The 14,079-nt window shown below is 37.0% G+C and overlaps 1 protein-coding gene and 1 pseudogene across 1 annotated transcript; one reads left to right on the forward strand and one right to left on the reverse strand.

Annotated features, from left to right (window-relative positions):
• Positions 1–7,249, forward strand: LOC113335882 (annotated as a pseudogene).
• A 4,706-nt stretch (positions 7,250–11,955) lies between these two features.
• On the reverse strand, positions 11,956–13,668 carry LOC113335883. Its single transcript, XM_026581904.1, has 2 exons — positions 12,993–13,668; positions 11,956–12,797 (listed from the first exon to the last, which is right to left on the reverse strand). Exons 1-2 carry the CDS (start codon positions 13,666–13,668, stop codon positions 11,956–11,958), a joined length of 1,518 nt encoding a protein of 505 aa, XP_026437689.1.
• Between the last annotated feature and the right edge of the window lie 411 nt (positions 13,669–14,079).

Genomic DNA, 14,079 nt, shown 5'->3' on the forward strand with positions numbered 1-14,079 from the left:
ATGATAGATATGCTTTCGGGTTCTAAAGTGTTTACAAAACTTGATTTACGTAGTGGGTATCATCAAATACGTATTCGAGAAGGTGAGGAATGGAAAACAGCTTTCAAAACAAAAGAAGGTTTATATGAGTGGTTAGTCATGCCTTTTGGATTATCTAATGCTCCTAGTACTTTTATGCGCCTCATGAATCAAGTTCTGCAACCTTTTCTTGGAAAGTTTGTCATTGTATATTTTGATGACATACTGATTTTTAGCAACAATGAAGAAGAGCATATTTCACATTTATCTCAAGTCTTTCAGGCACTGCAGGACAATGTTTTGTATGTGAATCTAAAGAAGTTCACTTTCTTTACAAACAAGGTCACTTTCTTGGGATATGTTGTGTCGGATACTGGTATTTCTGTGGATGATTCTAAAGTTAAGGCAATTGTGGATTGGCCTACTCCAACATCTATTCGTGAAGTAAGAAGTTTTCATGGGTTAGCTTCTTTCTATAGAAGATTTGTGAGAAAATTTAGTACCATTGCATCTGGTTTGACAGATTGTTTGAAGTGTGATACTTTTGAGTGGACTGAAGAAGCAGATAAGAGCTTTAATCTTCTTAAGGAAAGATTGTGCAGTGCACCTGTTCTTGCCATGCCAATTTTTGATAAACCTTTTGAGATTCATTGTGATGCTTATGTTGTTGGCATTGGTGCTGTGATATCTCAGGAAGGACATCCAGTTGCATACTATAGTGAAAAGAATTCAGATACAAGGAAGAAGTGGTCTACTTATGAGTTGGAATTAATTTCTCTTGTTCAAGCTCTTAAGAATTGACATCCTTATCTTATTCACAGTGAATTTGTTGTCAATACTGATAATCAAGCTCTCAAGTTTTTGAAAACTTCAGCAAAGGTCAATAGGATGCATGATAGATGGTTATCTACTATTAACAAATATACTTTTTCCATTAAACATCAAAGTGGGAAACTTAATCAAGTTGATGATGCTTTGAGTAGGAGAGCTCATCTTCTGGTTACTCTTAAACATGAGAGTTTAGCCTTTGATTTCTTAAAAGATTTATATAGTGAAGACAAAGAATTTAAGCAACTTTGGGACAAGTGTAGTTCTTCAACAGGAAGTGTTGATGATTTTCTCATTCAAGAAGGGTTTCTCTTTAAAGGAAATCGTTTATGTATTCCACAATGTTCTCTACGTTTTCATCTCATCCAAGAATTACATGGCAGTGGCCTTGGTGGACATCTTGGACGTGATAAAACAATAGCTTTGGTTGAAGAACGTTATTTTTGGCCTTCTATTAAAAGAGACGTTCAAAAGTACGTACAAAAATGCATGGTTTGTCAACAGTCTAAAGGTAATATTCAAAACACTGGCTTGTATACTCCTCTACCAATTCCTGAAGCTCCTTGGGTGGATATTAGCATGGATTTCGTGCTTGGTTTACCACGTACTGTGAGGGGGAATGATTCTATTATGGTAGTTGTTGATCGTTACTCAAAGATGGCTCACTTCATAGCATGCAAGAAAACAACTGATGCATCCAACGTTGCTTATTTATTTTTCAAAGAAGTAGTACGTTTGCATGGAATTCCCAAAACAATTAATTCTGATCGAGACACTAAATTTTTGAGCTACTTTTGGAAGTCTTTTTGGATGCATTTGGGTACTAAACTTCAATATAGTACAACTGCTCACCCTTAAACAGATGGACAAACTGAAGTGGTCAATCGATCTTTAGGAAATCTGATTAGAGCCAAGGTTATTGGAGGAAAAGAGAAGCAATGGGATAATCTCCTTCCACATATGGAATTTTCTTATAACACTTCAGTTAATCGATCTACAGGTAAGACACCTTTTTAGATTGTTTATTCTAAGGTTCCTAATCATATTTTAGATTTGGTGGTACTTCCCAAGCTGCGTAAATCAAATGCTAAGGCAGATAACTTTGTTGAGAAAGCTTCACTCATACATCAAGAGGTACAGTCAAAGCTTGCAGATTCTAACAACAAGTACAAAGACGATGCCAATCAGCATAGAAGACTTAAAACTTTTGGTGAAGGAGAATTGATTATGGTTCATCTCAGAAAAGAAAGATTTCCTACTGGTACTTATAACAAGACCAAGGTGAAGAAATATGGACCATTCAAGATTTTGAAGAAAATCAGTGACAATGCTTATGTTATTGATCTTCCATCGACTTGGAACATCTCTAATATCTTCAATGTGCAAGAAATATTCAAATTCCATAGAGAGAATGAAGTTCTTTCTATACTTTAACTCGAGGGCGAGTTTCTTTCAAGAAGGAGGGACTGATGTAGTACATCTTTCTCTGTATAAACAATGATTGTTGATCCCTTTCTTCTGGATCAACTGTCACAGTTGACATCATGCTTTTGGATCAACTATGACTGTTGATCCATTACGCCAGGTTAAGTTAGTTTTCTTCGCAAGTATTTCCTTTTCTAGTTTTCGTCAAATTCTTTCCTTTAATCAGTTCATGTAAGTCTATATAAAGGCTGGAACTCTTGTTTACAAGACACATCTTATTATCAATATTATTATAAAGTTTGTTTATCAATCTTTGTCTTAGAATAATCTTGATCCTAGAATCAGTTTTCTATTAAGTTTCTGACGAAACTTAAACCTATCCCTGTTACCCCTGTTCTGTGCTACACTAATACTGTAGGTCGCTCGGTCCTTCATAGTTCGGTAAAGTCTCTATGGCTGCTAGCTGACTGGATATTTACCACTTAGCCACTTTACCATGAACCGGCCAGGCAGTTCTCCCTCGTGGTACCCCAACAGGTGTTCGCAGGGTGCCTATATAATATTCTTCTCAAAACCAAAGTCGACTCAGCAGTCAGTCCTGGTCTTTTTCATGTCCAATCTCTTACATACTCACTCAATTTTCTATTCACCAGAATCACCACCATTTTCTTCATTCAAACTCTTACTAAAAACTCTTATTAAAATTCATGAATCTGGTACACATTCATACAATTTCAATCGGCAGCGAGTCGGTGAGTATCCAGAAGAATTTTCAGATCTATCACTGGAGAAAAATAAACCATCATCTACTGTTTCGATAACCCCAAGGAGAAATCCAAAGAGATAAGTAAAGCTTCTGTGGTACACTGTTCATTTACAAAATTCTCTCTGTGTGTTTGCAGGTTTTTGAGGTCTGTTGCTACTGATGTTGCGGTTGTTCCTAAATGTCATTTGAGTGCTCTTTATAACCACCCAAGGGACGCCTTTTTGCACAGTTGGTTGATCTGCTCCAGTTCTATGAAGGAGTTTGAGATTAATGATCATATTGGATACAGCTGTTTGACGACAATGTTGTTCTTGTTCACCATTTCCTCATAGAAGCTTTCCAGTTTTTAGCGTCCAAGAAAGTTCCCAAGGTGTTGATCAGTGTTCATATGCAAATAATGTTTTCCTTATTCCAGATACGAATTGCACACTGGTCATAAAATTATGTTTATTGATAGTGTAAATTAACTATGTTTTGTTTTGACATTGTAGTTGAAAGAACTTGCATCGGCTAATGTTGGCTCAATTCACAAACGCTCTGATCTGACGAAGAAATTATCTGTGCTTTCTCCTGAGGAGCTACAAGACTTGGTTAGTCATAAGGTCTGATCTACTTGTTATTTTCCTCATTCATTTGCATATTGGTCAACTATTGATGTAGTGGTTAACACTATTTTTTCGTCACAGCTCAAGTTGGTGTCTAGCAAAGATACCTGGGCAAAGAGGGTTGATTTTCTTCTTGAAGTCATGGTCTCCTTTGTTGAGAAATATCAGTCCCAAAAGGAGGCTATAAATGCCCTTCCTTTATACCCAAATGAACAGATAATGTGGGATGAAACCCTTGTTCCAAGTATTGATTACTCTGGGGAAGGGTGCCTGGCACTCCCAAAATTAAATCTTCAGTTTCCGACTCTTCATGGTTATCTTTTGAGAAACTTCAAAATTTTCCATCTTGAATCAACATATGAAATTCGAGAAGACATTCAGGAGGCCATTCCATATCTTCTTGGATACCTAAATGTTGAGGGAGAGATTGATCAAGGAGGGGAGTGCCCATCAAGGAATTTCGGATCAAAGAGGTTGAGCAACCGTATAGGAGAGGTCAAGCCAGCCTCTATAACTGCAGATGTTATGTTCAGTGTTTCTATTATAAAGAACAAATTAGGTCCAAATGGAATTCACTCAACGAGCATGAAGTGTTATTTTTACTCTGCATCAGTTCTTCATCTGAGCCTCTCAGTTCAGAGGAAGCTGTACCAGAGAGGCTCAGCCTTCAGATTATATGTGGCTGTGAAGTTATTGAGATCCACGATGAGGAGGGAGGTCATATGAATGATTTTACTGGGCGAATCGGAAGAGATGAATGGAATCCTCCTAAAGGTGAATTACGAATTGCTACTGTTGCCACAGTACTTCATGGATGTGAACGACATTGCAGAGAAAAGTCTAGAAGATGTTTATGGAACATTTAATATGCAAATGAGAAGGAAACCCAAAGAAGATAACTTCAAAGCAATCCTGGAGTCCATATGACACCTTATAAATGAATCTTGTATTGTTCCCGACTGGTTGCACAATATATGCTTGGGCTATGGGAACCCTTCTGCGTCACAATGGACAAATATGCCTGATCTTCTTGATACAGTGGACTTGAAAGATGCGATTCTTGACGCAGATCATTTGAGAGGAAGTTTTCCAGATTATCAGGTAGTGCTCTTGGTCTATTTTTGAGAGGATCTCGTCAGTTGCATTTATCTTATTTGCGTGCATTAGCATTCAATTGTTTGCAAGACCTATTCTTATTTATTTCAGTTATTTTGTAGTTCGCTTTACAGGTCCAGATGGCAACGAAGTTTCACATCCTGAATCGCCGATTCTGTTGAAGTTTCCGTGGGCCCTGAAAAGTAGTACTCATGCGTTATCAGTGAATACAAAATCAGTGACAGATGCACAGAATGATGTGCACATGGTGGATGAAGGTTTCGAGGTTGACAAGCTTATTCTTGAGGCATATGTCCCCTGATCCAGGTCCATATCCCCAAGAGCAGCCTAGAAAGAACTCTGTTAGATTTACTTCCATCCAGGTACTCGGGCAACCATTTATGTTTAGTATTGTATATATTACTATTCATTCAAATTGCTGCTGAGTGTGTAACCTTCAAAAATAGTCACATAGTGGTTCTGAATGCTTCAAAAATAATCATTCATTTTACTTTACTGCGTTGCAGGTTGGAGCCATACAAATCTTGAACGTTCTTTATCATAATTGTCCATCTCAAAGAACATTGATAAATTCTCACTCAAATCAGGCTCTGAACGATCTTTTCGAAAAGATAATGTGGGTATGAGACTACTGAATGACTTTTTGTTGAAAATCTTCCTGTGAATATAATCTTCTATTACTGTCCACTTAGGAGGCTTATGCTTGGCTCTTTGTTAAGGTTTTATAGTTTGAATAAACCACTGTTTGATGCTTTTGTATGTTAGAATTAGCTTTGAGTGTGATAGATCAACCATTTCAAAGATTTTAGTTTTTTTTTTATCGATAAAGAGTTTGGTGCTGACAAACCCAGGTCACTCGTATTATCAGCTAGAATTTTTTTTTTTTTTTTTCGTTTTTCAAGTGCTGAATTCAGTATTGTGAATCCTGGCGTAGTTTAAATCGCCACAATGTTTCATTTTCCATAGGATTCCGATAGTGCAGCAGAGATTAGGAGTCTTTTTTTTAATGGGACAAGTCACCAATTTTTCCCCCCCTCTAAGGACAAAGATATACTACTCACCAAAGTGTACGTGATAACATAATATAAATGGAGAGGAATGGCTTCTGTTAAATGTGGACCTTCACATTTGTAACATTTTTTGTTTTACCATGGCAGAAGGATGTCCCTGCCGTCTTCGTTTGTGTCAAGCGGAGCCAGAATTAGCAACTGATCTTGATTTTAGTCGGCAAGGCAGAGTAAACGCAATGCTTCTTCGACGATTAGAGCTGCTTGCTGAAGTGGAAAGGCTTGCAAGATCACTTCAACTGCCAGAAGATGTGGGATACACATGTGAAACTGCTGGATACTTTTGGTTGTTTCATGTCTACTCATGGTGGGAACAGTTCTTAGCAGCTTGTGCACAAAATCAAGATAAGCCCCTCATTTGTTAAAGAGTGGTTCCCATTTGGTGAGTTCTTGTCAAACACAGTTCAGCTGGTCTTCTCAGTCTAGTCTTTTGAACAAGACATGCATGCAGCAGAAGGATGTTCCCGCCATCTACAAACAATGTTTCAAGAACGTAGGGCTTTTGAATTGCTCAAGTCTACGGCTGACCGGACAAATTATCTGATGACCAAACAAGCAAAGATTATGGCCATGACCTGCACCCATGCGGCTCTCAAGAGGAAGGACTTCAGAGGCAGGGGGATGGTTATGCACATCCCAAACGCTACGTATGGATTGGTGATCACCACCAGTTGCTTCCAGTTGTGAAGAATATGGCTTTCCAGAAATACAGCCACATGGACCAGAGCCTGTTTGCAAGATTTATTCGTTTTAGGGACATACAATATATTCAGCTTAACGCCCAAAGTAGAGCCAGGCCAAATATAGCCAAGCTGTACAACGGAAGATACAGGGATCTTGGAGACTTGCCAATTGTGCGGGAGCGAGCTATTTTCCATACAGAAAATGCTGGGTTTCTTATGATTAACAGCTAGCAGATGTTCCTGACGACTATCACGAGAAAGGTGAAAGTTCTCCATCTCCCTGGTTTTATCAAAGTGTAGGAGAGGCCGAGTGTATAGAAAGTGTCTACATCTACATGCGTTTGCTAGGTTATCCTGCAAGTAAGATTTCCATATGAACAACCACGACGGTCAGAAGCTGCTGATTTGTGATGTTGTCTCTAGACATTGCTCACATCCCTTCAATTGCCCACCTAACAAGGTACCTTTGAAAAACTATTTTATACTCAAATCCATACTTTTCTTGTCTTTTATTTATGATTCTGGTGCTCTAACTCACTTGGAACTTATTGTTCATTTTATCAGGATACCTCAGTTAACAAGTTTCAAGGTCAGCAGAACGACTTCGTCATGCTATCTGTCATCTCCAGAGCTTCCCGTGGAGGAGGACATAGAGATGCATATTTTGCAATAAACCTATCATCTGTCAACCTGAAGAAGTTAGATAAGTATGTGGAGATAAAAACTACTGTAAGGTGGTGATACAAAAAAGTTAAGCGGCTTAACTTAAGCCGGTACAGTTACACATTTACATCCAGTAAATAGGGAAATATCAGTATATAGGCGTTAAAATAATTAACAAAATACTACTTGTAAGGAAAGAAGCATTTAAATATGCTGATCACATAATTCATTGGCAGGCAGGAGCGCTGAATAAAGGAATATAACTCTGACAATTGACAAACACTTGACACTTCATTGGCAAAACTCAGTTATATTATATCTTGCTCTGGAAGTTCTTCATAACCTAGGAACATCATAGTAATCTTTTTCTTCATTCCCAACAAAAGTACCCGAGTTAACTGAAACTAGACTCTCCACATAATAAGCCTCCATCGCTAAGATATTTTTCATGTATTCATATCCTCTTATATTTTGGTGTGTTTTCGTCTCTTCCAAGTGAATTTTCACAATATCAACCTATGCTGTAATTATATCTGAAATTTACTGATTTTCTTTTGGTTACAAGTTTCATTCTTGATGTCATAACTAAATTTCGTATTAAGAAAATTATGATCGAGTAACTTATACCAAGATTTGCATACGCACCCGAATCTTACGATAGAAATTAGAGGTAGGCATATGAGAATTTCGATGATTAGATCTTCGGGAAGGTCTGCCTCGGCTAATCTCTGAATTTTCATGTCTACCCTAAATCGCAGAGAAGAAGCTTAGCTTAGGGTTTACGTGTGTTTATCTTAATAGTAAAGTGATCTATGGTAAACCTTTATTGAAATTTTTTGATGATAAATCTAGGTCAGTAAACAACTCTTTTTATTTTTTTACCAAAGAAATCTTTCGAGTGCATCTATGTGCACCCCCACTCAACCGGGGGTGCACATTCCCCCTCTCAGCATTGGATAATAATTAACCTTAGTTAGGCCTGTCAATGGATGCTAACGTAACGAAAATAGTCTCTGCCGCTGCCGTTTCCGTTAAAATTTAGCGGATATCCGTTACCGTTCATTTCCGGCGGAAATAAGAAATTCAAAAACGTTACCGTTACGTTGGACTTATCGGATAACGGATATTTTTCCGCTGCCATCCGATAAGTCACAGGACAGCCACAAAACAGGCTAAAAACACAGAACAAGTACACATAACAACTTTAAAATCCAAGAAAACAGGTTCTAAATCCATGTCACACCAAAAAAAGACATACAGATGTTCATGCCATTGCCACAGAAGAAAACAAGTTCATAATCTTCATGTTTTTTTTTGCAAAAAAAAGACATCTCCATCTCCATTTGAGTCAACAACTGCAAATGCATTCCTCCTCCATCTCCAGATTCTCCTCTGCCAAGTCCCAAGTGCCAACTGCATCTACAAATGCATTTACCTTACTCCTTAGTCCTGAACTTCTGTATTTTGAAAGAAAAATCAAAAGTGTTAAACATTTTAAGCTGGCAATGTCATTGTCAGTGCAATAAGCCAATAAATTGCAAAAAAAAGAAAAGAAAGATTAAGATGTACCTGTAACACAACTATCACTGTCACTGAGAGTGAGATCTGGCAGCCAATCACCCAAACAAAGCAAAGCTTCAACAAGATCTGGAGCTAATGAACTCCTGTGAGATGTGAGAACTCTGCCACCAATACTAAACGTAGATTCTGATGCTACACTTGTCACTGGAACTGCCAATACATCTCTTGCAATCCTTGAGAGAATTGGGTACTTAGGAGCATTATTCTTCCACCAACTTAAGATATCAAACCTCATTTCTTAAGTGGCTGTGCCTTTAGGAAGAACTGGTTCTGCTAAGTATGTCTCCAATTCTGACTTCTCAACCTCAAACATATTGTTTTCCATAATGAAATCATCATAACTAGTTATGCAGTACAAAGAAAATGTGCATAACCAGTTATGCAGATGCATAAGACATTATGCAGTACAGAACAATGTGCATAACTAGTTATGTAGATGCATCAAAGGTTATGCTTATCATAAATCACTGCAGATGCAAAGAAAATGTGCATAACTAGTTATGCAGTACAAAGAAAATGTGCATAACCAGTTATGCAGTACGCACGTTAGCGGATAACGGAACTAAACCTAACGGAAATACACGGTTCCACTACCGTTACGTTAAGAAGGGATTATCCGTTAGCTTATCGATATCGGATATCCGTTTACCGCTATGTCGGATGGTAGCAGTAACGGCTAACGGATTATCGGTATCGACTAACGGAAAATCGGTATCCATTGACAGGCCTAACCTTAGTTAGTAGTAGTATCTTAGAATAAGGTCAACTACATAAAAATTAAAAATTAGAGAAGATAACTAATTAATTATGGTATTAATATCTCTTTCTCTTCTTTTCACTTCGCCCCACCAGGATTCCATTAATAAACAGATTGGTTACAGAAGATAACAGTTCTTAATATCAGAATATTCCACGATCACACTCATTTAGCCACAGTTTAACCCGGTTCATTTTTATGTGTATAGTCTTTGGCATATGACATAAACCCTAGTTTCTTGCTTTCAAGTTTTTCTTCTTTCTTTTTTCATCAAAGCTCCGATGGCCGCCCATCTTATCTCTGAAGACATATATATGAACGGGATATATTCCAATAACTCTTGCATGTATACGTATCAATTCTAAGTGTGGGATTACACATAGAAAAACAAAAGAACAGAAAGATTTGAGTGCATCTATGTGCACCCCCACTTAACTAGGGGTGCGCATTCCTCCCGGTACTATTGGCTGGTGATTAACCTTAGTTATCAACTTATAAAGTAGGTCCACCTTATAGAAATTGGAGAAACAATTTTCTGCAAAAATAATTAATTACTGTGTTGATATCTTTGTCTCTCTCTTTTTATGGGTGTCTTGTGTATCATCCTGTTTCTCCGTTTCTTTTTTTCATGTTGTGCAACCGGATTTACTCTCCTTTTGTTATTATCATCTTCTCAAAATCCCGATTTCTGGAGTCAACCTCTTAGATTAACACCTTTGCGTGATTATGGATTTGATTTGAACTGATATATAGGATTATATGATTATGGATTTGATAAGACTTCAAAGGCATATGTATGAACATCCATTTATCAATCACGTTGATTTCTTCTTCATTGTCTTTGTCGTTATATGAGAAACTGCGATCCAAGTCGAAACAAAAGAATTACTCAAAGTGAGGAACTAAATTATCGAACAAATTTGTAAGAAGGATTATAATATCAAGTTGGAGATCATGTATTTGGAGCGAACGTTGTTGATGCATTTCACGAAGCTTTAATTACATGGAAAAATATGTATGTAGGGCTTATTCAGCTTCTCACTTCAGGAAATTGACCAGTGGATTTTGATCAAACAATTTGGTCTGAGATCGGAATACACATGTGCTAGTTCCTTAGATTGTCTTAACTCCGTTCCAGATAAACCCTCTGAGAATGAAACAAGTTAGAACAATTCCGTCCGCGAGTTATAACCCCAAAGATGTCACTATCCATCCACAAAAAACTCATCAAAACAAAGGTAACACAAAAACCCCATCAAAACAAAAATAACACAAAAACCCCAAAGAATTTGATGAAACCAATTTTGAAATTTGAGATTTTTGTATCAAGTTTTGAAAATTTGGGGGTCTTGTATCAATTTTGTTTAAGATCAAGTTTTAATGGATCCCAACATTTGAATGGGATTTTTATACCACAAATTTGGTCACCTTGGGTTTTTATGACTAATTGTGTAGTAAGAATAAAAATGATATTGTGTCAACTCCAAATGGGGCTTACCATTTTTTAAGTTAATTGTCATTCTTTGAATCAAAAGGTTCAAAAACATATGATTAAGAGGTCATAGCTAAGATTTATGTTTTCTGATTTCATAAAAGCAAACCATTACAGGAACTCAATAAAATAATCTTTTCTCCTCGATTACGAGGTTAGGGAATCATCAATAGCGTTGACTGACATGGCTAACTTATCATCCTCGTTAGATGAGGATGATAATGGTAATGGTATATCGAAAATGAGGGTTTCGATTCATCAACAAGACAACCATCAACCTAGATCCCAAGAAGTTCTCGGTTTCAAACATACTCCATTATATCGTTGGAATTTTAGATTTTGCTTGTCTCACTGGACAGGGGATTACTATTTTCAAGATGAATATTTCCACGTACACTCTGGGGATTACTATTTTCAAGATGAATATTTCCACGTACACTCTTGATACATAGAAAATTATGTTAATAGGAAAAGGGATAAAACGTATAAAAAATTATAATAAAAGGTAAAAAATTATGAATCCAATGTACTTTTTCTTAATATAAGATAATTGTCTCTCTCCGCAAGGAAGTAATTAATTCTAGAGGTCATACATGGCGCACATGAGAAGCTCAAGATATATAATTTGAAGATTGCTCCATGCCAATGTCTATAGTTAGAGCTTATTCTGGACCGCAATTTATGTGCTTTAAGAAATGATCGCATTAGAAAAAATTACATTCGATCTGTCGTTTAAAAAGAAACTCTTTCATTGCACAATTTGTAGAAACTCATGCAGAGTTTGATATGCTTCAAATTGTACAGTTTCTAAGCATATTATAAAATTTCTAATATGTAGATATGCTTTATTAGAACTAAAAAGAAACACTTTCATTGCACACTTTCATTAAAAATACACTCGGGTACATATTTATTAGCAAATAAGAATGCAATTTACCAGTTCAAAGGATAACGTCATTGGTGGCTGACAAGTGTAGGACGTCCAGTTAACGAGTTCACAGCCACCACCCCCTTCCTAAGTTCAACAAGTGCAGGCACAAATGCAGTACCTTTTCTCAGTTTTTCAACTACTTGCTGGTTCTCTCTGTTTTTATAAAGTAAATTATTCACTGCCACATTTCCAAAAGATCTCAAACCCGGATTCTCAGTATCTTCGACACCCTGTTGCAATAACAAAAGAATGCCATTTTTATGCCTAATCTCATCTTGTACATGCTTCCGCTCGTGCAGGCAATTACCTATAACACCCACTAAATCCCGCCTAAACCCTTTATAAGGGCATACCTTCTGCTCTACACCAGTAAGGTCCTGACGATTATATTTCTTGATTATCTCAGGCTGCTCAAGCTCACGGAGTAAACCTAAGAAAATATTTACAAGTCCGGACGATAGTAACAAATCAACTACTGCATCTTCACTTCTTATACAGATGATCATTATAATGCTGATTGTATAACCAAGAACATTAACTGTAGGAGAATAAGTAGGTAGATGAGATTCATCTCTCGATAAGAAATCAACTGCTCGAACAACTCTCTTTAATAATCCAAGAATTGAGACTGCAAAATCTTTAGACAGAAAAACAGTTTCATGACGTTTTTTGAACAAGTACTCGTAGAGCGTTTTCAATAAATATGAATTCACTGGTGTAAAAGTTTTTTCAGCAGCACTCAAACTATCAGTTTTTTCAAGAGCACCTGCAGGTATGCTCAGTTCAGAAAGTAAAGGCCAAAAATAGGATCCCCCGAGGCAAACTTTTGCAAGAAGCTCCACTAAAAACTCATCTTCTCCTTTATCTACCAATAATACAAAGAAAGAAGAATTTGAGTGTACACCAAACATTAATATGTGTTCACACAGCTGCAACAAAGATATTGATACACATGCATATTGTGGATTTACATAGTTGTTTAAATGATCACATAATGTTCGTATGCTGCCATATCAATAAGAGATCGAAACATTCAAATATGCGTAAAAATATACGTTACCTGTTGAAGCAGTTGTAAGAATTTCCGCAAGGATTTGTAACCCTTGAGCCCCACAAAGCTGTCCTATTAGTGCATTACTTCCATCGCAGCAAGCGTATAGAACCATACACAATACATCAGCAATTTCTCTTACCCGAACCCTAGAAATATCTTTGAACACAACAGGAAAGAATCTACACCACACAGCAGCCCGATGTTCCTCCCCTTCTGGACATAAATTTCCTAAAAGCTGCAACCCATATACGGTAGTCTCTATGTCTGTCTTAAAACTCACCGAATCGAAAACCCTAGCAACAACATCGATACCATCTTCCTCTAAGAAGCAATCTTGATTCAGTATCTCCCCATTGCAAAGGTTTATTAGAAGTTTTAAAGACAAGTAAAGCAGGTTACGGCTCGAAGAGGATATAAGAAATCTTGTGAGGTTAATAATAATGGGAAGGATCTTTATGCCAGCGAGGTCATGGCGACCAATCGGAGATTTACAAGTTTCAGTAAGTAACTCAAGTGCTTGGTGTATTTCTAGGGCATGGACTAATTTCCTTTTTCTACAATTTGCAGTAGCAGATAATGGTTCAAGAATTGATTTGTTTAATCTAATACACTCTGCAGTAACAAGTATAGGTTTAAGAATATGTTCAGGTATAATCAGTGTCAGTGGGCCTGAATCATGCATCTTTTTAAAACACGGAAAAACTCTAGCAAGACCTCAATCTGATGATAACCTGCAGAAGCATGCAGCAATAAAGTTCTAAATATCAACTACCATAAAACATGTAGACAAGAAAATCTACCTAACTACCATTAATTAAAATAAAAATTTTCTGGCAGATGCCTCTACAGTAGAATGGTAAAGTCCCTCGTAATCTTATGAAGCAACCAATAATGGTGAAATGTTATCTAAGAAAGTAGCTAGATTAAGAAGAAGGTGGACTCACCTGATACAGATTGTTTGTGTCTTGAATCTTCTTCTTCTTCCTTTAGGTCTTTTCGGAAGAAGAGCGCCTCCGATAATTGTGTTTTAAAAGGAAAGAAAGACCTATGTATTTAAAGAAAGAATAGATTCTGCAAATCTTTCGTCTTAAAT

This window comes from Papaver somniferum, unplaced genomic scaffold (assembly GCF_003573695.1).
Source record: "Papaver somniferum cultivar HN1 unplaced genomic scaffold, ASM357369v1 unplaced-scaffold_150, whole genome shotgun sequence".
NCBI classification, from domain to species: domain Eukaryota; kingdom Viridiplantae; phylum Streptophyta; class Magnoliopsida; order Ranunculales; family Papaveraceae; genus Papaver; species Papaver somniferum.

Bases quoted from the DNA above. Each gene is read 5' to 3' on its own strand.
- LOC113335883 (XM_026581904.1), bottom strand. From the start codon at position 13,668: ATGCATGATTCAGGCCCACTGACACTGATTATACCTGAACATATTCTT. The intron at 12,798-12,992 runs GTAACGTATATT...TATTATTGGTAG, and splicing joins TCTTACAACTGCTTCAACAG to ATAAAGGAGAAGATGAGTTT.